At 38.2% G+C, this 26524-nt stretch overlaps 1 protein-coding gene across 5 annotated transcripts in view; it reads right to left on the minus strand.

The window, feature by feature from the left end:
• The window catches only part of Morc4 (microrchidia 4), a 50058-nt gene that overhangs the window by 12950 nt on the left and 10584 nt on the right, over positions 1 to 26524 (minus strand). For 4 of the 5 annotated variants that reach the window (NM_001193309.1, NM_029413.4, XM_006528618.3 and 1 more), the window contains exons 4-13: positions 24215 to 24432; positions 23164 to 23311; positions 20275 to 20407; positions 19826 to 19954; positions 17429 to 17548; positions 15065 to 15165; positions 6114 to 6203; positions 3270 to 3398; positions 1901 to 1969; positions 1352 to 1403 (exon numbers count right to left, since the gene is read on the minus strand). In NM_001193309.1, the coding sequence (NP_001180238.1) occupies positions 1352 to 1403; positions 1901 to 1969; positions 3270 to 3398; positions 6114 to 6203; positions 15065 to 15165; positions 17429 to 17548; positions 19826 to 19954; positions 20275 to 20407; positions 23164 to 23311; positions 24215 to 24432 (1189 nt within the window). Of the gene's footprint in view, positions 1 to 10; positions 904 to 1351; positions 1404 to 1900; positions 1970 to 3269; positions 3399 to 6113; positions 6204 to 15064; positions 15166 to 17428; positions 17549 to 19825; positions 19955 to 20274; positions 20408 to 23163; positions 23312 to 24214; positions 24433 to 26524 lie in introns of those variants that run through there. The other variant, XM_006528619.4, reaches the window with a different exon arrangement.

The raw sequence follows: 26524 nt of genomic DNA on the forward strand, positions 1-26524 counted from the left end.
AGCAAGAAAGAAATAGTTCATAAAAATCCCAAGTTTGAACGAAATCCCAAAAGATGTGTCAATTCTTCTGATGCTAGGAAGGAATGCTTGGCCAAATCAAAAGAAACTGTTTCCTAAACAGAACAAACAGTCCACAGTAATGTACACTAGAACACTGGACCCAAACACAGTCAGTCACTAACCTTATCAGCTAGATACAACAGACTGCGAGCGAGCGAGCGAGCGAGTGAGCGAGCGATTCTTGGATTGGTTACTAGACCTATTCCACCCACGACACAAACCCAAGCCCCAGTCGCTGTCTATTTTGCTCTTGTGACCCAGGTGAAGGCTGGGTCTTCATCCTTTCGAGCTCTGTGTTGAAAATATGGGTAGAAAGGAAGAGCACTGCAGCAAGTATCTGCTGGTTTAGGAGAGACGCATGCCAGAGGCTACCACATGTTCACAGTGCACACAACAGAGACATGCTCCTGGGATCTTGTAGGAGAGCCAGCATACGAAGAAAATATAAATAATTAGGGTAGAAGAATAAAGGGAAGGCAAACTGAATGAGGACAGGGCAGTCCTGGAAAACCCAATCTCTGTATAGACATAGACTATGTAAAGTGATTTCTCTCATATGCCTCAGCGTGAGCAGGGTACATGAAGGAGCATTAGTGTTCAACTGCCTCTCTCCTCACTAGTATGACCTGCCCAACTCGGGAAGGAAGTGAATCTAACATGCGACTAGCAGATCTCTAGGAAATAGGGTCAAGAGGGAAATCATGCAGAAAGGCAAGGAGGGGTGGGAGAAATATATGGGTGCTATGGTGGCTGCCAGGAAAGGAGTGTCCCTCAAAGGACGGCCAACCTTATTGCACCCTTCAGCGTCCGGAGCTGGGCAACCATGTCCGAGAGACAGTGCTCCTGAAAATTCAAAACAGCAGAGTCTTTATAAAGCCAGCCAGCCTGAAAGCAGGGATGAGGGGGGCGGGGAGGCACAAAGAACCAACCCTTCTTCCCAAGAGAAAAGAGGAAGGAATGATCCCTGAATCCCAAAAGAAAAGGAGACAGGAGAACCAGACAGTCAAGAGGAGCAGCTTATGAAGATGGCACACAACTGTTATGTGACACCAAATGTGTCCTTCCCACTTCCCCGAATCGATATATACGAATCCAAATCTGGAAAATAAATGACATGACTCTTCTGTTTTAAGTGATCCCAACATCAACAACAGAAGATCGGCACAAACCCCAAACGATCCAATCAACTGAGCCTGAGGAGAATCCCTCAGCATTGCTAGGCAGTGTTCTTCAACCTAAATCTTCTGTCGGGGAAAACTGTGTGAGAAGAAGACATGGCCCTGTCTCTCACCTGGTACTTGTCACTTTCCATCGGCTTCTGCTTCTTCTCAGCAGCCTCGACTCTAGAAGATAAAAGTGCTCTTTAGATATTGGAGGCCAAGGGGGAGGATGGAAAGCTCAAGGCCAGCCTGGTCTATAGAGTGGGTTGACAGCTCAGTCTAAGCTAGGGACTGAGACTCTGTCTCAAAATGAGGTGCTACTTAGTTCACTCCTGAAGTTCACTGAGAAACTGAGGTCATATTCCTGAATTATGCTACTGGAGAGTTTTCAAATTCTCATTCTGTTCTCTTCTGTTCTCTCTCTCTCTCTCTCTCTCTCTCTCTCTCTCTCTCTCTCTCATCACTTACTGGTGTGTGTGTGTGTGTGTGTGTGTGTGTGTGTGTGTGTGTGTGTAACAGGGAAAAGAACGGACTAATGATAAGTTAAGGCATTCTGGATTATGTGACAGAAGGAAGAGCTGGCAGAACATACAGATGAGGAGGGTCAATCCCTTGTCTTATTTCAGGGAATGTGGTCCCCTCCCTCTGGGATGGAGAACACCGCCCCGTGTATACTCAACTGTTGCTTAGCCTTGCTCCGGTGTAAGTCTTCATCAATACGTTCTTGTTCTTCTGGAACAGAGCATCTCCTGTAGCATAGTGAGGAAATTATCGTTTGGAACTAAAACATGGCCCTAGGTTTTACTCTTTACTTCCCTTATGACTATTACAGAGCAGCTTAACCATTGTGTAAAGTTCTACACTTTGGATCCCGTTCACACTATAAAAGTTGGTTGTATGTATAGCACAGAGAAGGGAATCCCAGAAGGAAAAAAAATCAAAACTGCAAAACTGAAAAACTGAAAAACTGAAAAAAAAAAAAGTACTCAGTGGCCACAAGTAGACCTGAGAAAATGACAAACAAGAACAAATACTGATTGGGGGGTGTACTGTATTCACTTTCCAAGGGAGTAAAATGGCTTAGAAAGCTCCCTTCTGGATAAGCGGAAACAGAGAAAAGACAACACAGGCAAAGAAAGAAAACGTTCAACAAGGAACTTCTTCTAGTCCATCCCATAACCTGACCACACAGCCTCACTTCCTCTGCCTAGAAAGAGCTTAGGCACACGTGGAGACTATGAGGGGCACTTCCAAATCAGACCTAGCCTTCATTCATTTACTTTCTTCCATTTTGGACTTTTTTTTTTTTACCAGCGTGTGGTCTGAAAAAAGGAAGACTATGTAAAAGATCACAGCTGGATCCAAGGCGCCAGGTTTCTTATGAGCAAAGGTAACTAGTGACTTCTGTCAGGCACTGTTTAGGCTGCTATAAGGAACATATGGCACACTAGGAAGACAACCAAGGAAAGCAACAGTATTGACTGCAACAGATTCTATTTACACGGATGCTCCAGGAGCTACATGGGAAAGCTTCACTCAATGTGGGATGCAAGGAGCTCAGGCTTAGAGAACTTAAAAGTGCGTGTGGAATCAAAAACTGTACACGTAAAAAACACCTCCAAATAAAAAATTGGCTTATGAACAAATGTCAAGAATCAAATACTGCAGGAGGCCAGGGTAAAAAATTCATTAAAAATTGCTATCGAGATGAAAAGCTGCCACGCAAGACTTCAGCTCCTGAGCCTGCTATGATTTCATCAGGAGCATGGGATATCCTGATTGATTTCAGTCAACAGACATGACACTCTCACAGCCACAGGGGAGAGGGTAACCATGGTATAAGTGGGGGAATAGTGCCTTACAAGAGTGTAGGGCTTTGTAATGTATACTGAAAAAAATAAGGTTAGCTAGATAGTTAAAGTGGGGCCAGTCAGCACAAGGGGCTTGATACCAGGCTAAAGAATGCGGATTAGATATAAAGTGGTTCTGTAAAAGAGGAAGACAAATCAGGAGTTATTATTGAAAGAATAATGAATCCTCGAGACTTACTTGAATTTCGGATGGGGATTATAATAACAAAACCATCTTGCAGGTAATGTGGATGGATCCACCATCCCGGGAAGCCTCCTCCACTTAAGACATTCATCACATTGTACCCATGTCTGGTCAGGAATCCTCCTGGGTGAGGAAAACCAGAAATGTTATTATGTAGATCCTAGCTCTGTGCTTCATCTTGCATTTAAAAGGTATGTCCTAAGAATGAAAAAAAAACCTTTTATATGGAAAATAGGCTAGAAGTCTTATAATCTTGATGTTTGAAATGTGTGTACTTTGAGCAACATAGATAACTACACCAGATGTGGATTAAAAAAAACCCAGTGATCTATCATTATTTATAGAGGCTATCAATATTTATTCTAGAATCATTTTGCAAGGAAATAATGAGATAATTTTATTCCTGAGATGTATTAACTTGAAAAAGTAGTATATGTATCATACATTGCTATAAGGAAATAAGACCCATCAAAGTGTCTTATTTCCTTGTCCAATCACTGAACACATTTTATATTTATAGGAGGCACAGAAGCACTGTCATCAAAATCTCTCCCCTCCTTCCATGTACACTTCTGACTTCTCTTTATCTTTTAAGTTTAGGGATGTAGCTCAGCATATAGCTTGGCTAGTATACACAAGGCTCCAAATCTAAACTCCAGGATCACATAAAAACCATCTTCTGTTTGTTTCAAAACCATCTTCATATTGTTTCATTCACACTTTTATTAGGTGGATATTCCCAATGCCCATCATATACAGCAATAGAATTTGATTAAACTTCCTAACTATAAATGATGGCTCCACCAACTGGTTGCATTATTAGGATAAAGGCATCCAGAGTTGAACTCTCCAAATGCACATCTGCCTTTGTCACTTCTAGAACTGTGTAACTCAATCACTTATAGATTAAAGTGAATTCATTTCCCTGTCTAACTGTCTATAGTGTGTATATATATGACAGACGGTATACATAAAGTAAAAAGTTGAATTGGAAAGTGAACAGGGACTAATGAAAAGACTCAAGGAGGAGAGAGACACCTCAGGTCCACTTTACTATCAAGGTGCAGTTGTTTGTATGTAGTATTTTACTGCTCTTCTGCTAGACTATTCAATAACGTGACATGGTTCTTTTATGACTTCTTGTAGTGATGTTTCATTGTTTTAAATCCTGTTTCTTAATTACTAGTTATAAAAATAACAAAACCCCTTGTAGAAAATTACAAATAGAGAAATTTATAAAGAAGAAAATAAAAGGTAGTTCTGACACTCAAACCAACGTCCTCTTTTAAAAACATCTATTTAGCCAAGTTGCCCTCATACTTTTAGACCTCTCTATTGCTTTAGGTTGCTCCAGACTTGCAATCTGCTCTAAGCTCACGCCTGACCTCTGCTGTCTGGTATTTCCACACAACTACAGAGCCAGAGCCCATAGATACCAATTTCAGCACAAGTGGAAGAAGAACGGAAAGGTCATGTTAGCTTTGGTTTTAGATGTATTTACACAGAAGAATGTCTTGCAGAAAGATGCCTGCATCATTTCTGATGACAAGGACAGGAAGAGGCAGCAACTCTCTGCTAAGGGCTACAAACAGACCATGCTGAATCCTTCAATCCAGGCACAAAGAAGGGGTTTAGAATTTCTATTTGTAGTAAATAGGAAGCTAAAGATGCTATACTATATTGCTCATGCTAGAAGATTGTAGCTTCAGGGGCATGGTTGCTTAGTTTGAAGCTTAGTTCTGCTGTGTTCTACTTGTCTAATCCTGTACAAATGATGAAAGTTCTCAGTGTACTGGGATTTCTATCTTCTAAGTAATAATATGTATATACTTTAGAGTTTTGTGGCTTAGTAAATAAATTATTACATATAAGGAACTAAGAACAATGTTTAGAATTTAAATAAACACTCAATAAACAACCTCTATTAAAATTCTGCTGCTAGCTCTTACATGGCCTAGTAATATACGAACATCTGTCTCACTACATTTATCACTGCTACTTTGAAAAGCAAAATGGCATCTCATTTGAATTTGAATTTTTGGCAAAACATGGAGGATAAACATGAGCTGAGATCTTAGAATAAGTTAGAAACATACACAGCATTCGGATTGTATTTGAAACAAAAATTCTGTATCATAACTTACTCTAGTAGTTTTCATTTAAAACAGTAGATGCTCCCCAATATGAGGCCGGGGGAGGGGGCAGTATAGTCTTTAGTTCTTTAATCTTTAATTTATTGAGGCCATAACTAACTGTATGTATGTTGCTATGCAGTCTGCCTTCTGTTTTGATTTTTTTTCTCCTTACTTAGTAAGGCACAGATTCAGAAAAGTCTACTTTTTCTCTTATATGTTTGGTTTCCTATTTCTTCTCTGAAATACCAGTTCACTCCCAATATTTAGCAAGAACAAAAAAGGAAGCAAGTTTGTTAACATGTTTGAACACCCACTCAATGTCATGTACTGTTCTAAAAGCATGGAACTTAACTCAATAAACTCAGAGAGGTGAAGCGACTCACTTATAAAGTGCACTCAGCTATCAAGGAGCAGGTCTAGACTTCCCACCCAGGAGTGCTTGATTTAAATGGCAATAATCCCCCAGTCTCTCCTAAACTGACAGCCTTAAACCCTTCACATTTATGATCCAAACCACATACATTTTAAAACAGAATGAAGAGATGAAACAATGTAATTAGAACATGTGCCTTCTTATTGTTAGTTAACTAACATCCCTGATGGGGGGAAAAAAACACTATTTTCTCCTTGTTTCTTCCATTTGATGGAAGGACATTACCCTTAATGTTTTCATACTCTATATTTTATTGTTTATGGTACTAGCCTGGAAGTAGGTAAGGGCTCAAAATTCTCTTGAGATATTTTTTCCTTCCAATAAGCATTGAGCTTCCTTGCAAGGGCATTTATTGTCAACCTGAAAGAAAATGCAAGAAACATGTCAAGGTTCAGCATTTGAATACGTTTTGATCTCTCAGAAGCTCCTGTTTAATGGAATCCAGCCATTTCAAGTAGTCAGCATAAATTTGAATACCTCCAATTAAAAAAAAAACTAACATAGGAGTCAAGTGCCTTTGAAAAGTCCTATAATAAAACCATAATGAAAAACATAATGGAAAAAAATCACAACGTTAACATCATAATATTTGATGGTCACTTTGGTTGTGAAGTTAAAATGGTTTAAGACCGCCCCCCCCAAAGTAAAACAGTCTAGTTTTTCAAGGTTTACAGACTCACAGAATGAGTAAGTTGTCATTAGAGACTATGACAGAGCACCACTTCAGAACGTGGACAGACATAAACACTGATGAATTCTTACACTTTCAGAATCAAAAAGAAAAATGAGAGAAGTATATGCAAAACCTTATCTATTAACCACAATCAAATATTAACTGTCTTTACATTATCTGTCTTTATAGTTCCCTGGCATCCAAACACTAACCATAGCAACATAGTACTGCTACGAAAAACGATTCTTCAACATTTTCCTACAACACTGTTATTAGAAGCTGTATTTGAGTTTGCCCTCTTGTCTAATGAATAATTCCTATCAAATTCTTCCCCGCCCCCGGGATTATAACTTAATGCAAATGTACACGTATCTGGAACACTATAAACTTGAGAAATTTCAAACCTCTCTTTCCCCTCAGGGTCATTATTCATTATTTTTGCAGAATGCTTCTTAAGTATGCCTCTTCCTTACTTCCACTTTACTCATTTTAAATTAGATTCCCACTGCATACATGAGATTAAAATAATCATAGGCAGGTTCCTGTATTAACTTATCCTTCTCCTATTACCACTGCTCTCATCTCTCTGTTATAAATTTCCCAAACACAGAATTATGTTTTGTTTCATCTTCAAAATGTACTTGATAAAGAAAATTGGATGGGTGCCTAGGAAGATAGATAGGCATGTGGGATTAGGGTCCTTACCTTGATAACAACTGCAGAATCTGCATGATCACAGAGGTATATTACTAATAAGAAAAATGTTCCTCCAACATTTACCGCACAGGTGCTATAGGCGTCTGGATGTCATCCAGTTCATATTTAACTACAATATTTTGGAACATGTAGATGGTAAACTGTGGTTAATTTTGGTCTGTCTCTGTTCTTGGCAGAGTAATAGTTCCACATTCTCCACCTCTGGATCCTCAACAGAGAGTCTTGCATGTATCCCATAAGCCACTTGTAAGCACCATGATCGGAAAAGAGGACGCTATCCTTTACATGCTCTCATTGCTACTATTTGTGGTCACACAATGGGCAAGTGGCCTTTTAAAATATATCTCGCCATGATTACAAGCTTCTCCGCTAGATGAAATAATGTCCAGGACATTCAAAGCAATGGAACTTTATCCTCATCGCTTCACATTTTTTTCTGCTTAGTGAACCAGATGTTAAAAATGAAGATACTCAAAATCACGCACACAAACATATATACACACATATGCATGCATAGATACACATAACCATACACATATGTATATTAGAAAGCCGCAGTGAATTTCCAGAAGAAGATACAGGTCAGAACACAAGTAAGAAAACCTTAAGTTTACTCTCTACCTGGTTCCTGGCAGAGACAGCTTACAGCAAAACACACTACCAACATCATATACACAAAAACAACATAGCAGATCCTAGAGAAGTGGGGAGAATCTTATTTCCAGAACTATCATGTTATGAAAATCATGATGCATACAAAGGAATATAAAAATAGGATATAATTAAAAATATGAAGTCCAAAGAAACTGACTCTGAGAAAGTTCTGGCTTTAAGATGCTTACACAACCCTAGAAAGGTGTGAAGGAAGTCAAAAAGCAACTTTTGAACAAAATGGAAATGGCAATGAAGAGACAGAACACCTAAAAAAATAATAGAAACCAAAATAAAATATAGACCTGAGGAGATTAGGCATCATAGAGATCTAAAGAGGCAGAGACATGTGAAATGCATTCTCTCTAACTACAGGGGAAATAGTGAGATGTTATCTATAGAAGGAAAGGAGAAAACAGTTCAAACATTCCACTATAAAGAAAGCATCACCGGAGCATAAAACACAGCAACGTAGGAAATCAGAGAAGCTGCTTTATTTTATTGCCAGATGACAGAGGCATCCCTTACAAACGATTGCTTTAAATGTAAATGAATTCAGCCCAAATTCACAAGTATACAATGTGACAAGAAAAAGTGCCTTTGAGATGGTTCAGTGGGTAAAGATGGTTGCTATGAAGATTCATGACCTGAGACTGCACACACACACGCGCACACACACACACACTCTCTCTCTCTCTCTCTCTCTCTCTCTCTCTCTCTCTCTCACACACACACACACACACACACACACACACACACACACACACACACACACATATCTAAATATATAGAAATTTAATAAAAATGGCAGACTGTGGTGTCTAGAAACAGAGTACTACTAAAAAAAAAAAAACACCTAAATATGAGGAAGTTGCTTTGAACCTGAAGTTTGGCAGCCTGGAACATTTTGGAGGACAAGGGTTCAAGGTCATCTTTGCTATGTAGTGATCTTGAGGCTACACAAGGCCCCAACTAAAAGCAGAAAAAAAGGAGAATTAAAAAAAATAGCAAAAGTTTGAAGAGTTTTGAGAAACATGCAAGAGTCTAAACTGCACTGAACAGATTGCTAATAGATATATGAGAAGGGTGTTAATTAAATTGGAGGGTTCAGAAGGGAGTGGAGAAGCACGGCGGAGAAAATAGAGATTGTCTCAAAGAATAGCCAGACCATCATAAGCCGAGTTAGGAAGAGAAACGTTAAAGACACTTCTAATCTAGGCTCAGGTGAAATGAACAGCACGCTCCTGGAAAAGGTGAAAGCTGATCCTAGCTACACAGTCAGAGAAAGCTTAGCAAAGACATGTCCTGTGGTTAGTTCCATGCAACGCACAGCTTGTAAATGACGAATTTGTACATTTGGCTGAGATCTCCAGGTCAGCGGCTGGAGTTGTGTCCTCAAGCTGCTCATGTAAAATACAGGAAAGCAACGAGAATTTAAATGAATCACTGATTCTCAGAAAGCAATCAGGATTCGACAAAAAAAATTTTTTTTCAGTTAGTGAAAAATCACAAAAGATGAGTTCTGTGAATAACGAGTGGGGTTAGACAATCATTTGCGAATATATTAGGAAGTTTGAAAGGTCAAAATATTCAGTCACATCTAAGGCTCTTTGGCAATATTAAGCATGTGACTCATAGACCTTCACAACCATCTCAGCCGAAGCCAAGAAAAGAAATAAGATTATCTAAGGAAGACCAGTCAAGAGCCTCTTCTTAAATGGAATGACGATTCATCACATTCATGGAAGATCTACAAGGGTTTTGAGATGAGGAATGCAAACTTTATCAGCTCGGACTGTCAGGAATAAATGGGGAGAGAATATATAATGAAAGAATCCTATTAGACTGTTAAAAACATACATACAAATAACATTCTACAGACTGAGCAGGTTGGAATTAGGACTATATATGTATAGGCACATAAGTATGTATATGTATATGTATATGTATAGGCACATAAGTATGTATATTTATATAACAACAACTAGTGAAAAAAGAGGCCATGAATTTGAAAGGGAGCAAGGATGGGTATTTGGAAGCATTTGGAGAGAGGAAAAGGGAGAAATGACGTAATTATATTATCATTGCAAGAAATAAAATACTTCCAAAACTCTAGTGCATATAAAAGTTGATGAAACTACCCTGCTGTAAAAATACACTAGTTTTTATGAACAGATAATTTTGAGAGTTGAGCCATAAGGTTAGACAGCAGAACTTCGATGATGGAGGGCAGTGTTGCAAGCCTCAGAAAATCATGCCTGGTCATGGGATATTTAATGGAATTTGCCTAGCTGGATTTGTAAAATTGCTTGGTACCTAGAACTTTTTTTCTGTTCAGTTTGAACTTTCACTTGACACAGAACTTTTAAATAACTGGGGTTCTGTGCTCCTCACGCTATTATATTTTAGCAGTAAAGTGTGTGTGTGTGTGTGTGTACCTGCCAGACTCATAAAATGTCATTTGAATATGAAATACAGGATTTCTGAGCTTACGAAGTTTAGTTAAGACTGATGCTTTTGATGGCACTGGAGAGCAACAAGGCAATCAGTTTTTCTAATAAGTCTTAAAGCACTAGAGGACAGACTGACAAAATAATAGTCTTCCAATGATGTCTCGGTCCCAATCTCTAAACTCTGTGAGCATCTTTGGTTACACAGTAAGAGAGTTACTGTTACTCATCAGCTGACCTGAAAGTAGGAAGATTATTCCAAACAATCTCAAAGTAAGCCTTTAAGTATGGGAGAGTAAGGCAGAGGAGTCGGAATTAGAGGAGGAAATGGGATGATGGAAGCATCTTTACTGGACTGATGCAATGTGAGGAGGATGCAAGTCATCACTGCTGACTTTGAAGTTGGAGAAGAGGGCCTTGGGCCAAGGAATGCTAGCAGCCCCCAATGTTGGAGAAAAAGAGCAATCTGGAGTCTCCCATAGAACCTGCAGAAAAGAAGACAGGCTGCCAACACCTGGATTTTAGCCCAGTGAGATCGGAGTCAGACGTCTAACCTAGAGACCTCTAGAACAGTCAATTAGTGTTATTTTAAGCCACTGAATTTATGGCGAGTTGTTACAACTGAAGATGTTTTCTGTTGTTTACAGGTAGAAGTGAAATATCACTGTTCTCCCATAAATGAGAAATTATCACCTGGATCCCCTGAATTCATTAGTTATAACCTGGAACATAGTTCAGAAATAGGGGTTCTAAGACAGAATTGAGAAGCTGGGTAAGAGACTGGGTGGCCTACAAAAACCCAAATCTGCCCATCTCTGAAAATATTTCCCTGTGTCTGCTCTAAGCCCCAGTGCAGAGTACTGTCAATTGCATTGGCTTTCTCTTCACTCTTGTACACCCCCCCCCATCTTACTTCCCCTTTGGAGTTCTTGTCAATGCCATACCTCATGCCACAACTACATATCAGAATTCCCTTCCCCTATGACATCTTGTGTCCTTTAAAAATTTTTTATTATGTATTTTATACATATGGGCATTTTTGGAGTGGTGTTTTTGCCTTTCTTTTTTTATTGGACATTTTATTTATTTACATTTCAAATGTTATCCCCTTTCCCGACTTTGCCCCCAGAATCCCCCATCCCATTCCTCTCCTCCTGCTTCTATGAGAGGGTACCTCAATTTTTCTCTGCATGCATGTGTGCCTGCTGCCCATGGGGGCCAGAAGTTAGAAATTGGATCCCTAGGAGTTGGAGTTACAGAAAGTTGTGAGCCATCATGTGGGTGCTAAGAATTGAATCTGGGTCATTTGGAAGAGCAGCCGCTGTTCTTAACCACGAAGCCATCCATCTCCAGTTCCAATCTTGTACCTTTTTAAAGAATATCTTTTGTTAGTTTGCTTATTGTTCGTTTGCTTGCTTGTTTGAGACAGGGTTTCTCTGTGTAGCCCTGGCTGGCCTGGAACTCACTCTGTAGACCAGGCTGGCCTCAAACTCAAGAGATCTGTTTAAAGCATATCTTAAATCATACCTGATACTTTCTCACTTTTCCCCTCAGGGCATTTTTCCAATGTAGTATCAAAAAGGTTTCAATTGATCTATCAGCCATTTACTGCTATTTAACTGCTTTCAGATGTGTGATAATCTATATCACAAATAGAATGGAAAGTCCTTAAAGTAAGCAATTTTGAAATTCTTTGGAAGACTCTCTATAACCTAGTCACTGTGTTCTGTGTTAGTGGCTCACTCAGTTAATATGCTCTGGTTGTTGCGTTTTTAAAGGTTAAGTTGACTCTAAAAATGTTTTAAGCTTGAACCACCATATTTACAGCTAACGTCTACTATCCACAGATTGTTCAAAGTGCTATGTTATGGATGATTTCTTTGCAGATATTCCGGTAGTATGAGGGCTTGCATCTCTTTTATCATCTGTGCTTTTGAATCTAATACTCACAGGATTTGGTGATAGCAAACAGTGTTCTCTAATCCTTTTTGCAATTTCCCATTTTTTTTTGAGAGGGGCAAAAGGAATGGTGGGTCTTGCTATGTAGATGAGGCTGCCCAAGAACTCATTCTGTAGCAGAGTCTGGCCTTGAATTCGCAACCCCATTGCCATAGTTCCTGGAGTTAGGATTAGAGATCTACACCCCTATGTCTAGTTTCAACCCCCCCCCCCTTATTTTTATCTAGAATCTCTCACCTTGCATGAAGTTTCCATAAAAGGCTGGGGTTATAGCTCAGTAGTATTGCTTGCACTTACAAATGCAAACAAGTACTTGGGTTCAGTCCCTAGCATAGAAATATAAGGTCATAGGGCCTGGTGGTTTCATTCTTATTGTCCTGGCACTTGTGAGATACAGGTAGGAAGGACAAGAATTCAAAACTACCTTCACCTACATAGTGAGCTTGAGACCAAGTGTGAACTATGGGAGATCCTGTCTTAAAAAAATAGTGGAAACCAGGAAAGGGGATAACATTTGAAATGTAAATAAAGAAAATATCTAATAAAAAATAAAATAAAAGAATCTTTAAAAAAAAGTGGAGCCAAAGAGATGAATTAGTGGCTAAGTGCAGTTGCTGCCCTTGAAGAAGGACCCACAATTGAGTTCCCAGCACCTATACAACAGCTCACAACTATCTGTAACTTCAGTTCCAGGGGATTTGATGTCCTCTACTGTTACCTGCCAGCAACAAGAACAAATGTGGGACACATGCAAGAAAAAACTCATATACATAGAATAAAAATAAATATTTTAAAAAGATGCCAATGATGCCTGAACTGGGTAATAATTAGCAAATTAATTATGCACAAAACTCTACTTAGGTTAGTATTGTAATAAAATATATAGTATCTATTAAACTACTTAAGTAGAAATCCTACATGTTTATAGAATGCCCTTATTTGGACCTTCGAATAATAACCTCAAATTTATCATACCAAAACTAGGCATCAAAAATCTAAGGTCTGGGCTGGAGAGATGGCTCAGAGGTTAAGAGCCCTGGCTGCTCTTCCAGAGGTCCTGAGTTCAATTCCCAGCAACCACATGGTGGCTCACAACCATCTGTGATGGGATTTGATGCCCTCGTCTGGTGTGTCTGAAGACAGCTATAATTGTACTCATATACATAAAATAAATAAGTAAATCTCTAAAAAAAAACTCAAGTCTAATGTATTCAGATGAAAGAAGTACAGATTTTTATGGTGTTAACAATGATAGAGCATGGAAAGTCATAGAAATCATTTTTAATAGCTAACATTTAGATTTCACAAATATTATTTAGGTAATTATCCTAAATTCACTACTTTCACTCAAAAGAAACAATATTTGGTTCCTTTAAAGCAATAGCACTCTAAGTTTTTATATTTAGGAGACAAGTCTTGGTCAAAGGTCTTCATTATGGTTCAAACCCACATTTAAATGATTAATTTATTTGGATCCAGGGTGCACCACTGCCATAACTACTGATAAGCCTGAGTGATTCAAACCCAATTATGCAGAAATTAACTTGGGGTTGCCATTCAAATAGCTATCTCTTTGTCAAACCCTGCATCTAAAGGGTTTCTCATCAATTCTTATGGTCTCATATAAACAAAGAAACATTTCATTAATTTTGTCATAGGTTAGAGCACAAAAAATATTTCTGAGAGATTATTTTTCCTTCCACTCTTAGAAAAATATTACTGGGATTAAAAAAATATATCAGCAAATGGTCTCACATTTTCTCTTCCCTACCTTTTGTGTCATTACCTACTATCCTTTTACTTAAAATACCCTTCCCATTGGTTCACCTAGGAGACATTAATTTTCCTTTCAGTTTAAACTAAAATATACACGGTTTTGCGAAGCTTTCCTTGATTTTCTTTGGTCTTATTTAAAGGTTCTCCTCAGCTGGGCCGTGGCAGTGCACACCTTTGATCCCAGCCCTTGGGAGTCAGAAGGCAGGCTGATCTCTGTGAGTTCAAGGCTAGCATGGTCTACAGAGGAAGCTCTAATAAAGGCACAGTATCACAGAGAAACTTCGCTCAGAAAACAATAAACAAAGTCCCATTTTGCATATATATGTGAGTTAATTTAGATGTACCTAACTCATATTTTCATATACCACATTTTTTCATAACAATCAAGGTTTCTACTTTTTCATCCTCTGTCCTTTCTCTAAGACATAAGAGGTATCAAATCCAGGGCGTCAGGCATGCCTAAGCAAGAAATCTCTCCTGTATCCTAAACCCCCAACCCATCTTCAATCCCATTTTAACAACTCCTCTCATCGATTCCTAAAATATCCCCATAAACTGGCTTAACCTCAGAGTCAAGTTCTTTTCTGATTCTTAGCAATTTATCTTCCGTACATGCTTCCGTGAGAGCATAAATATCTTCCTGTTGTACTGACATTTCCACAAGTGTACACTGGCTTCAAGACAATTTAAAGGGCAAATTTCAATTTCTCTCCCCAAAATGTGCTCAATAACTTCAGATTCATGTGCTTCGAGATGAAAACCAAGGTCCTTTATTTTACCAGAAATATCGTACCAAAATACCTCCATAGTCGATAATTTCTTAAGGTAAATTTAAAAAGAGCAACATCATCTCTAGTCATGGAAAATATATCTGAGAGAATTGTCAGTTAATTTCTCCTAACAAGCTGCCTTTTAGTGACGGTTTAGAGGTTTTTGGAGAGCACAATGGCATCTGAGCAACTCATCTGCACCATCTCAGGTTGGGAGTGACTCACCGGTATTCTTTGGTATACTCAAAGTCTTGTTTGTTGTAGGCAGGTTTTAGGAAATTGCACTCAATGACTCCAATTACTCCCACACCTTCTCCACAGGTTGGCTTAGAAGAAAAATGTTAATTTCAACACATTACTATTGACAGCCTGGAGGCATTCGCTTTTCACACACCCCCCCCCCACAAGTGACCAAGGTTACACAATATTCATGGGTAAGGAAAGGCCATAGAGACCTAGAGGAACACCTAGACTATATTTTCATGTTATTTTTGAAAGTACATTTTTTCATATAATATATAATATATCTCAATTATTGTCTCCCCTTTCTTTTCTCCTCCTGGCTCTTCAGTTCCCCCTGTTTCTGTCGCTTAGATTGTTCAGTGAGTCACAGATCACTATAATCCCTCAGCTCCAGTAGCTATATATACATCATCATTTTCATGTGTTTTATATTCTAGGATTGCCGAAAGATTCACCAGAATAAAGAATTTACACTGCTAAAAAGCAAAATTATATACTAATGTTCTGCAGAACTGGAGAGAAATCTCATTTGAAAATTTGAGGTGTAATATAATGACCACACTGAATCTCACACGATAGGCATGTCCACACACAGAGAGGTCACCAAGCAACTGTCAGAGTCGAAGATGAAGTGCAAGGGATTTGGGGGCCTGGTTTAAAGCTTGCTTTACTCTTTACTAGAATTAAGAATAATTAGACTGGCACATAACTAGGAATTGTTTAAGAAGATGCTATAACAGGACAAACCAAGCTATCCACAGTTAGCTAGCCTGGGTCTTATATAACTGCTCGACTAGTAATACTGGTATATTGTAAACTGTAATACAAAGCAGTCTCTTATTCTCTGAGCAATAGCGATTTAATCTTCAAAACAGGAACAAAAAGGTTACTTGTGGAAATTGCTACTTTAAATGATCATTAAAACATCAAAGATAATGGTAACATTTGCGTAGTTTGGCTTATGAAATATTTCATATCATATATCATACTTATCATCTTTCAGCCCTTTAAGCTGAAAGGGAGATAAAGAAAACATTGTTTCTACTTTACTAGCGTAGACATTGAACCTCAAAGAAATGAACTGATTAGCCCAGGGATAGAACTTAGAGATAGAAAACCCAGGACACAAATCTTGTTTGGTTTTCTTTTGTTTGTTTCTAAGATTTTATCTTATGTATGTAGGCTCTATCTGCATGCACACCTGCACACTAAAAGAGGGCATCAGATCCCATTACAGATGGTTGTGAGCCACCATGTGGTTACTGGGAATTGAACTCAGGACCTCCGGAAAAGCAGTTAGTGCTCTTAACTCTTGAGCCATCTCTCCAGCCCCTAAATCTTGGTTTTCAACCACTAAATTTTTTTAATTGGGTATTTATTTCATTTACATTTCCAATGCTATCCCAAAAGTCCCCCACACGCCCCCCCCACTCCCCTACTCACCCACTCCCACTTCTTGACCCTGTACTGAGGCATATAAAGTTTGTACGACCAATGGGCCTCTCTTTCCACTGATGGCCGACTAGGCCATCTTCTGATATATATGCAGCTAGAGTCAAGAGCTCCGGGGTACTGGTTAGTTCATATTGTTGTTCCTCCTATAGGGTTGCAGATCCCTTTAGCTCCTTGGGTAATTTCTCTAGCTCCTCCATTGGGGGCCCTGTGATCCATCCAATAGCTGACTGTGAGCATCCACTTCTGTGTTTGCCAGGCCCCGGCATAGTCTCACAAGAGACAGCCATATCTGGGTCCTTTCAGCAAAATCTTGTTAGTGTATGCAATGGTGTCAGCCTTTGGAGGCTGATTATGGGATGGATCCCTGGATATGGCAGTCTCTAAATGGTCCATCCTTTCGTCTCAGCTCCAAACTTTGTCTCTGTAAGTCCTTCCATGGGTGTTTTGTTCCCAATTCTAAGAAGAGGCAAAGTGTCCACACTTTGGTCTTCGTTCTTCTTGAGTTTCATGTGTTTTGCAAATTGTATCTTATATCTTGGGTATTCTAAGTTTCTGGGCTAATATCCACTTATCAGTGAGTACATATTGTGCGAGTTCTTTTTCAACCACTAAATTTTATGAACCTTCCAATATACCTTTATTGTCTCCACAAGATAAGAGATATTTTACATGCTAATAAGGCAATACACATGGTGATGTGGTTGTCACTGAGCTCAATTCCTTATGCTGCATGAGCACTTGAGAAATAATTTTTCCACAGAGCACACCTCACCTACTGCTAAAGGATTTTAGTATCAGACTTGAACCACTATCATGAGAAGGGGCTGAAACCCATTAAGATTTCTCTTCCCATTCGTTGCAGGCCCCCATGACAAAACATTAAGCACTCACCTTTAACTGGCAGCCTGCTTTCTCAAAGGCCTTAATAAGGCGGTTGTTATGATACATCATAACTCCAAACTGGTTATGGTATTTGCAAGAGAATCCAAACGTGATTCTCACCTGCTTATTCTGAGGAGCAAATCGTTAAGGAGGCAAACATCAGAGGCTTAAGGAAGAAAAAAAGAAACATTGTATTATAGAAAACACACACACACACACACACACACACAAAACCCACCAAATGTCAGTGCATGTGAATAACACAACAAAGACAGACTGTACAAACACATTCTCTTGCTCTACTCTTTTTCTGGAGAGGGGGATGAGACAGGGTATCGTGGTGTAGCCCTGGCTATTCTGGAACTCAATCTGAAGATCAGACAGACTAGCCTTGCCCTCAGAGATCTACCTGCCTTTGCCTCCCTTGTGTTGTGATTTAAAATTGTGTGTCACCACACAGGGCTCTACATTTTGGCTGCCAGCAAGTAAGCGAGCTACTCTGCTCCACTACCTCTTTCTTGCCCAGTGGACTGAACCTCTGAAACCATGAGCTAAAGTCAATCTTCTTCCCATTATTTCTCTTGCTATCTGTCACAGATACTTTTAAAACACGTACACAGACTTTGGAAATGACAAGCTGTGTTCATCGATACCATATGATATGGGTCAGGCACCATGGGAAACATGATGTAATTGGTAATTGTAGATATATCTCACTCAGAATATCTAAAATTTTCTGGGCTCAAAAAAAAAATAAAAGAAGTAAGACAAAATTTTTCAACTTAATCAAAATTCACATACCCCAAAGTTGACATTTTAAAGATAGTAATTGTCAAATATTTTGTGCTGTACACTCTTAAAATTTTATGTAATGGGCCGAGGGTACCTTGTGGGAGGAAATGCATCATCAAATTTGTACGAAGAGTACAAAGAGGAGTGAAGAGGCTTTTGAGTTGATGACTAAGGAATAAATAAATCAGTATCAATTACCTTGTTCTGCAGGCATCTCAGGAAAATAATTCTAGTGTTTGGGGTTTCATTTTAGTCGTGCCTACAGTGACTCTATTTAACTAGAAGAAGGAAGCTGGACTAGTGGGAAGGGGGCTGCAATAAATATAAAATGCAAGCATTGAAGTTGGTCTGATAGAAACCCACAAACATAAGAAGCTGGACCCAGGAAAGGAACACGCGTATCCTAAACACACACGAGTTGAAAACATGTCATTAGGGGGACTCTGCTAACTGCACACAGTGTTACCGATCTTAACCTACATGAGGTGAAGTTAGAGATAACTTTCTTACTTGCTAGCTCTGACTCTATGTGGGACTTGTTTGGGCCCTTCAAAGTAAATTTCCTCATAGAGAAGGTATGTGTTTCCCAAAAGGGAAAAAAATAAATAAATCCACTGTGAGTAAAGACTACACAGTTTATTTTAAACAAGTAAAAAAGAAGACAAAGTAAAATAATGTCTTTGATTTTTAAAATGCAGAGAACATGTCTCTAGGTCCAAGAATTATATTCTTGGTCACTATAAAATAAAAAAGCAATTTGTCATAAGCACTTGAGTTCTGAGTCTTCTGAAGACTAATTTCTCCTCCAAACGACACGAGTGAAGATGGTTAATTAGCATAGTTCATCTTAAGATTGTCCCTAGTATCTGAAATCCACTTACAGTGCAATGAGGTAGAGAGAATGAGCAAGTGCTCTTCTTAGTGGCTGTCATTACGAGAAGTTCCCAGGAAATCCATGTTGAGCTTGTTAATGATTCATCTCCTCCTAGAAATAACTTTAATTTCCACCCACTAATTCACATCCAAGTCCAAATCTGGACCTAGTACAACATAAACTGTAAGATTAACGAGTCCAACTAAAATTTTATTTTAATCAATATAAATGTGACACAATTCCAATATAAATAAAAATGTAATGTGGATATCTATGGAAGAGATTCTCAAATCTGGCTGCTCACTGGTATATGCTGACGACTTAAAAATAAATATTTCTAATAAAAATATTTGAAAGCCAGGTGTGGCAGCATATTCTTATAGTCTTAGCATTCGGGAGGCTGAGGCAGGAGGATCACCTCAAGTTTAAAGCTGGCCTGTACTAAACAGTGAGTTCCAGGCCAGCTGCGGGAGGCCCTGTCTTGAGACAAGTAAATAAATAAATATTAGATTTTATAATCTACTGAGCCCCAGCCTTCAAATCCACATGAATTTCATTTAACAGTTCACAGGGAGTTTCTAATAAAACTGGTGCAGACCCTTAAAAAATTCTTTCTTCAAGGATCCAGTAGGCTTGTTTTAGCACACAATTTTGAATTAGAAACAAGGCAAGTGTTTTGGCTGTATACCAATATAGCAATTTAACCCTGAAATAAAAATGTCAGCTACATGTAAGGATACCGTGGAGGTAGGCTTATATATATCATATTCTACATTGGCCAGGCTCTTAGCAATCATCTGCGTAGTCACCTTCTTTTGTCGCAGAAAAATCTTCATCCGGGGCTTCATATATAGAATACTACAAAATGCCTATGGATTTGTAAAAGGAAAATTGTTATACATGCTACCAATTCTACAACTATCTCCTCAAAACATCTCTAGCCTCCTGACCCTAGGCTTGGCAAATATTTGGCTTAGTTTCTATACTTGTTACAGTATTTCAACTACCATTTTGAAATGAAAGGAGCTATACAGTAAGTAAGCTGCTTTGGTGTAGATGGTGAAAAGGAATCTGAAATGGAATCCTAGCAGAGAATCTTCTCTACACAACTGCACTTCAGTTGTGCTCTATAATGTTTTCCCACTGTGGGAGACTCTAGTTCCCACTGTCGATGATGGACTATTCTTACCCGTAAGGAATACTCTGTTTCTGGCAGCTCAGAGGTAACACCACCAATCTCTTTTTCTTCAGCATCGAAGTCTGATACCAGGATATCATATTGATCTGTATCGAAGTCCAGCTCAGACTTTCCATCTTTGTTTCTGAGTGAAAGAGATAAGTACCAATCTAAGAGGAACTGGCTTCAACAGGGAGTAGGGGTGGGGTTTGCATTAGGAACCCAACAGAAATGAAATATAAACCAAACTCAGCTATGTTTCTTTCCCTGACTACCACTCCAAAGGAACTACAACCTATGTAATTTGAGGACCATACAATATTTAAGTTGTTCTTATTATAAATCTGTCATGTTTCTTACTGTTGGTTATACAAAGCTTATAAGGAAAGACCAAAAGGAATGTGGAATATCTATGATTTGATGAATCGAATGGATTTCAGCTATTCTCAATGCAAAATCCTAAATAACAGCTTTCTGAGTCCTGCTAGAAGTCACTAAATATCACTTTTTCCAACTGAATGAGTAGATGAATCCAAATCAACTGCTGCTGGCATTATTAGCAGAAAGCCAAGATTCATTCCTGTGTCTTTTCTCCTCCTAATGCAGGGTCATGCTGTGTATTTAAGACTGACCTAGATCTCAACTAACTCTCTCTGTCTCTCTCTGTCTCTCTGCCTATGTCTCTCTCTCTCTCTCTCTCTCTCTCTCTGTATATATAAATATATATGTATGCATATATATACATATATATCCACCTGCCTCTGGCTCTAAAGTGCTGTGATTAAAGGCATGCACCATCATGCCAGCCTAACACTATCTTTTAAATGGTTAAAAAGTAATACACACACTGCTATAGTGCTAAAGAACATCATTTATTTTCTTGCCCTCTAAAATATGGAATTATCATATACATAGGACAACTGGTATCCCTTTCATATGGACCTTTCTTATTTATTTATTTATTTATTTATTTATTTAGGCTATTTAGCTTTGTTCCTTCCAAGACCATGGCAACCTCATTAACCAATATCAGGGGGAAAATGTAAAGTATCACCCTTATTAAAAAGCCAACCTTACATTTGTTTGGTTGTTTTTTTTTTTTTTTTTTTAAGATGGGTTACAAAGACAATGTATATCAGGGCAATAGTTTCCAAAATTTGCTCTATGGAACAGTAGTCCCTGGAAATATTCTTAAATAAGGAGAAAAATAGAAATAAAAGTCGTATGATAAAATAAAATCGAGAGACTTCTTAGCCTGGAGAGCCACCTCAAGCTCTAATGTTAACCTCATTCATACTACTGGCTCAAGTTGTCCAGGGACCACTGTAGCATACAGCCTGTACAAAGCCCACACCACAGTAAAAGTGTATTCTGGATTTTTTTCGGGATAACTGTGATTCTTACTATTCTAGTGCACTCTAATACAAACACTCTGAGAAAGATCCCTATTGTCCTTGCCCCTCACCTTCCCCAGCCAAGAAAAAAAGTCAGGAAAAAAGTGTTTTTTTAATTTTTATTTTTAAAATTGAGATATACTAATACTATATTGCTCTCTTAAATATTAGTACAGGCATGTGACTGCAAAGTCTTTCAACAAAGGAACACAGTAAGCTTTAAGGAAGCTTTTCTTAACATTATTTGACCATACAACTTTCTAAGTATAACTGAGAAACAATGTATAAAGGGGAGAGTCTGTTTAATATGTGTAAATCATTGGAACCACAGCAAAATGATCCCTGGTTATACAAATTATCTCATCATGATTTTCCCAATAGGGGCACGTAAGTCCTCCTTACTGCTTATTTTTCATTATAATTTACACTGTCTGTAGAAACTAGCATTCTTTTAATTTTATATATATATATATATATATATGCCTGGTGGTGGTAGGCAGGCAGATATCTTTGAGTTCAAGGCCAGCCTGCTCTACAGAGTGAGTCCCAGAATAACCAGGACTGCACAGAGAAACCCTGTCTCCAAAATCAAAACAAAACAAGAAATTGCATAAGTACTTGACCCATAGGAAAAAAAAAGATGCGCATGTGTGTGGATTATTCCATTTAACAGACAAGTACTCCTTCTTTGCTATATCAAAAGGTTTTAAGGTTTTTGCATTTAAGCTCTAATACACTCCTAAATGTACTCTATTTGCTATGCCAGAATTAAAAGATGCATCATAGACTTTCTCTTGATTGTTATATTAGCTTTAAAGTTATGATCTTAATTCCACTTCATTATAGTTAAAACTGAGCTGCTTTGAAGATTTTTCTCTATTCCAAGCTACTCTAAGATCATTAGTAAAGAATTTCTTGGTTTTAAACTATCATGTATATTTCACTATAATCTCTCTTATAATCCATTTAACTGACCAATGCATAAAATAACCATTATCTGCCAATCTTCAAACAATGTCAATATATATGAATGAAATTGTAAAGGACACTGAGGATGTCACTATAATGTTACGTTGTATTATTATGATCATTTACAGCAATAGTCTCAGGACATACATATTTTTACCTTATTTACACAACATTTAATCAACAAGAACCACTATTTCAACAGAATCAAGAAAGTTACAGAGCTGTATGCAAAAAGATAAAAATACATCTCAGTGTTTATCCACTCAACTCTAGAAAATAATATTAAGAGATAACTCAGTGGTTAAGAGCAGTGACTGCTCTTCCAGAGGTCCTGAGTTCAATTCCCGGCAACCACATGGTGGCTCACAACCACCTGTAATGGGATCTGATGCCCTCTTCTGGTGTGTCTGAAGATAGCTGCAATGTACCCATATTCATAAAATAAATTAATAATTCCTTTACAAATGAAATAATATGAAAATGTACTTTATCATACTTCATTTGCTCATGGGAATTTAATATTCTTGTAATACTATACCTCCGGATATTCCAAATGAGAACTCGGGTGCCTTTTTTGCCTGGAATGGCATCGAACTGAGACAGCAGGTCTTTTTCACAGTTGAAAATCGAATAGTTCAAGATGGCTTCTAGGCTGGGCAAAGAATCCTCAGTAACAATCATTTTTTGTAAAAACAAATCAGTCAAAGAAAATGAATATCTTCTGAGGATGCTAGCAAGAAGGAAGAGTCATCATGAAACTCCCTGGGTCACAGAAAAGGACATAAAACAAAAGGCCTAGCTGTGAAAAGGAAGAGGGTCAGTGGGAGGGGCCAAGAGAGGGCGAAGCAAGTATAATCCAAACACATTATATACATGAGAATGTGATACTGAAACACATTATTATACAGTTATGTAAATTAATAAATATTAACAAATGAGTGCCCTTGGGGTTACATGTAGACACAAAATTCACACACAAAGGATGGGCATTATTGCTACCAAAAAAAGGAAGTGGAATGTTGGAAAGGCTGTTTATTCAAACAGCAAAATCAGTTATACTTGCAGAATATAGCTGCAAAGATACAACATAAACAAAGATAGTACTTCATTAAAAAAATGTTCGAGGTCAAAATTTTAAACTATCTGAAAGCAGTAAGTTCAATTTTTCTGGCTATATTGCTCCCTTCAGAAATGAGAGCCCATCTGGGTATATATAAATAAACCATTCTGCTAGCAGATATGCTGGTAAATAGGACATTTCTAGTAGCCTTTAGTGGCAAAGGCCCTGAGAACTTTACCATGGAACAGTGGCTAGCCAAAGGATACTTTTATAAATCATACTAAAGCAGTGAAAATTTGAACACAGAGGAGAAACTTTCAACTTCTTTTAATGGTTCAATATTTTAAAAAAATATTTAATAAAAGGACATTTCAGTTATGTTTGAGACATTTGAATACCTCTTTAAATATAAAAAACATTTGAAATATGGAATATCAAGTAACAGCTGGATTTGGCCTGAAGAAGAGATTCTGCCAAAGTCGTCAGACTAAGATTTAACCAATTGCTCTCCCATTTCTAGAAAGGATATTGTTTTGCTGGCTGAATGGAACAATTGGTACAATAACCGCCTGCGCCTGGATACACTCCAGGTAGGTCTGTGACAGAAGTCCAACGGCGAGAGTATTCCCATTCTTGGTGAAGACAAGAGCATCCTTTCCTAGTCGCATGGAACCCGACTTGAAACCATTACCAAAGACCCCGATGGGACGCTGGCTTTTCTTTATTACTTTATCTGTAAAGCCAAAGCTGAAATTACAGAAGAAAAGAAAAAGAAAAAGAAATGAGAAAGGTAAAAAAGCATCCTAAAAGAGTTAACAGAGAGAATTTGGCTAACATGTGCAGACTAGAAAGAAGTTCTTTTTCACGCTTTTTGGTACTTCCAGGCAAAACATAGGAAATTACCATTGGGCTATGAGACCAACTTTCCAGTTTGGCTTGTTTGTACTTCAATATTAAACAGTTCTATATGCCAGAGTCACACTCTGTGAATGCAATGTTCCTTCCTACTGCCTAACATAGCAGGAGGAGCTGCTTTTCTAGTTTCAATAAATGAGCCCTGACTCCTAGTAGGTAGGGCTATGTGCAAAGAGTCGTTTACCTGGAGAGGGTCATAAAAGCCCAGTACTAAATGAGGTACTGGGACTAAACACCTTTTCATCTGGTCATACCACCCTCTAAGAATCGAAAGGAGAACATTTATCTTGACAATTCAAACTCCCCACCCAAAGGATAGCCCTCCCAATTTTAAGCCTCCGTTCCCTCTGCTGGGACAGATCACTGGAATGCGGCCAAGAGATAAAAATAGGTAGTTCTGCCTGGGAATATCTGCAAACAGCTGCAGTATAAAGTCGCTCTTGTTCTATTAAAGGCCTCTCACTGAGTCACCTCAGTAAACTCTGTCATCAGCTAACTCTGTGAGTCAGAGTCCTTCCCTTTCTTATGTTTTCCATTTAAATACTCTGATATACATCCAAATAACAGAGTATAAGAATATTTACACATGTGACACCCACAAAATGATCGTCCTCTTGTACCTTCCGCCACCATAAATAACACTGATTTTGAGGCTTGTATGTCTCCAGGTTGCCCAATTTTACACTGATGTATACTGTCACTAGTTTTTTTTTTTTTTTGAACTCCCATGAGTTATGCATTATGCTAAGCACTGGAGACATAAATATTAATAAAGCTGATATTCTTGTCCTCAAAACTGATAGTTGATGGACTTCATGTATTAGAAAGTAAGTACTTTTCCAATATTAGTGAAAGGACTCTGCCTGCACATAATGCAAATGAGCAGGTTGGTTCTGGTCTTACTCCTTCCAGTTGGAAAGATGGTTCAACTACCTGTTTTCCATTTCCAGAAGACTGTGGTCTTATTACTGCCCAATAAAGAGGACCAGCTTTTGAATGTTCTGTTACATAATTTTATGTAATAATGTATTGATGTTCTCTAGGTCTCTGTGCATCCTACGAATAAATCTAATAGGAGACGAAAACAGTTTTCATGGAAGTGGTCCTCTGGAAAGAGAACACTGGGTTAACAGTACATTTGGACCTTAATGATTCCAGGAAGCGAGGCCTATAAACTGGTAAGGTTCTGATATTTTTGTAGGCTGGAAAAGACAAGGTCATGAGGAAGATACACTTACAGTCTATGTAGCATTAATTATAAAGTAATATTCAATCTTTAACTTTAAACCGACTCTAGGATTCCTTCCGACTGGAGTATACTGTTCCCTATCTGCACTCCACATCTAATGAGAGCTCTAAAATTCAGAGCTCTCCATAAACAGGCCTTTTACCTGCCTCATGAAGTGAATTTGTATGGTCATTTGAATTTAATGTGGTTTTTTTTCCTAGTACCACAAAAAAACTTTCAGTTAAGTAGTCAAGGAAAAGTGGTACAACAGACAAACTGTCAATCTTTTATTTTTCTAGTCTCTTCTCCCTTTTGCCATCTATTTTCTCCTGCTTGTGTATAAATCATTGTCTTAGTTACCTTAAGAAGATCAGGTGGTAAAAGTTGAAAAGGCAGGCTTAAAACCAATCTGGAAAGAGACAAAGCAAGGAGCAGAGGAATGGCAGCTCTTTGCTTTCTTCTTTTTTCACTACCTCTTCCATGATTGCTTTGATTTTCACCAAAGGTCCCACCTTAAGTGTTCTGTTTAACTGCAAATACCTAATACAAAAGCACTCGCCATGCTTAATGACAGAAATGTGTAAGCAAAGTTTATATAGCTTTCTATGGCTAAGACACTGTGAAAAGCTCCATCTTGGCTTAGATGGTTCGTCTTCATTAAGTCTATCTTGTTCCACCCTCTCGTATAACAAGTAA

This window comes from Mus musculus, chromosome X (assembly GCF_000001635.26).
Source record: "Mus musculus strain C57BL/6J chromosome X, GRCm38.p6 C57BL/6J".
Classification (NCBI taxonomy): domain Eukaryota; kingdom Metazoa; phylum Chordata; class Mammalia; order Rodentia; family Muridae; genus Mus; species Mus musculus.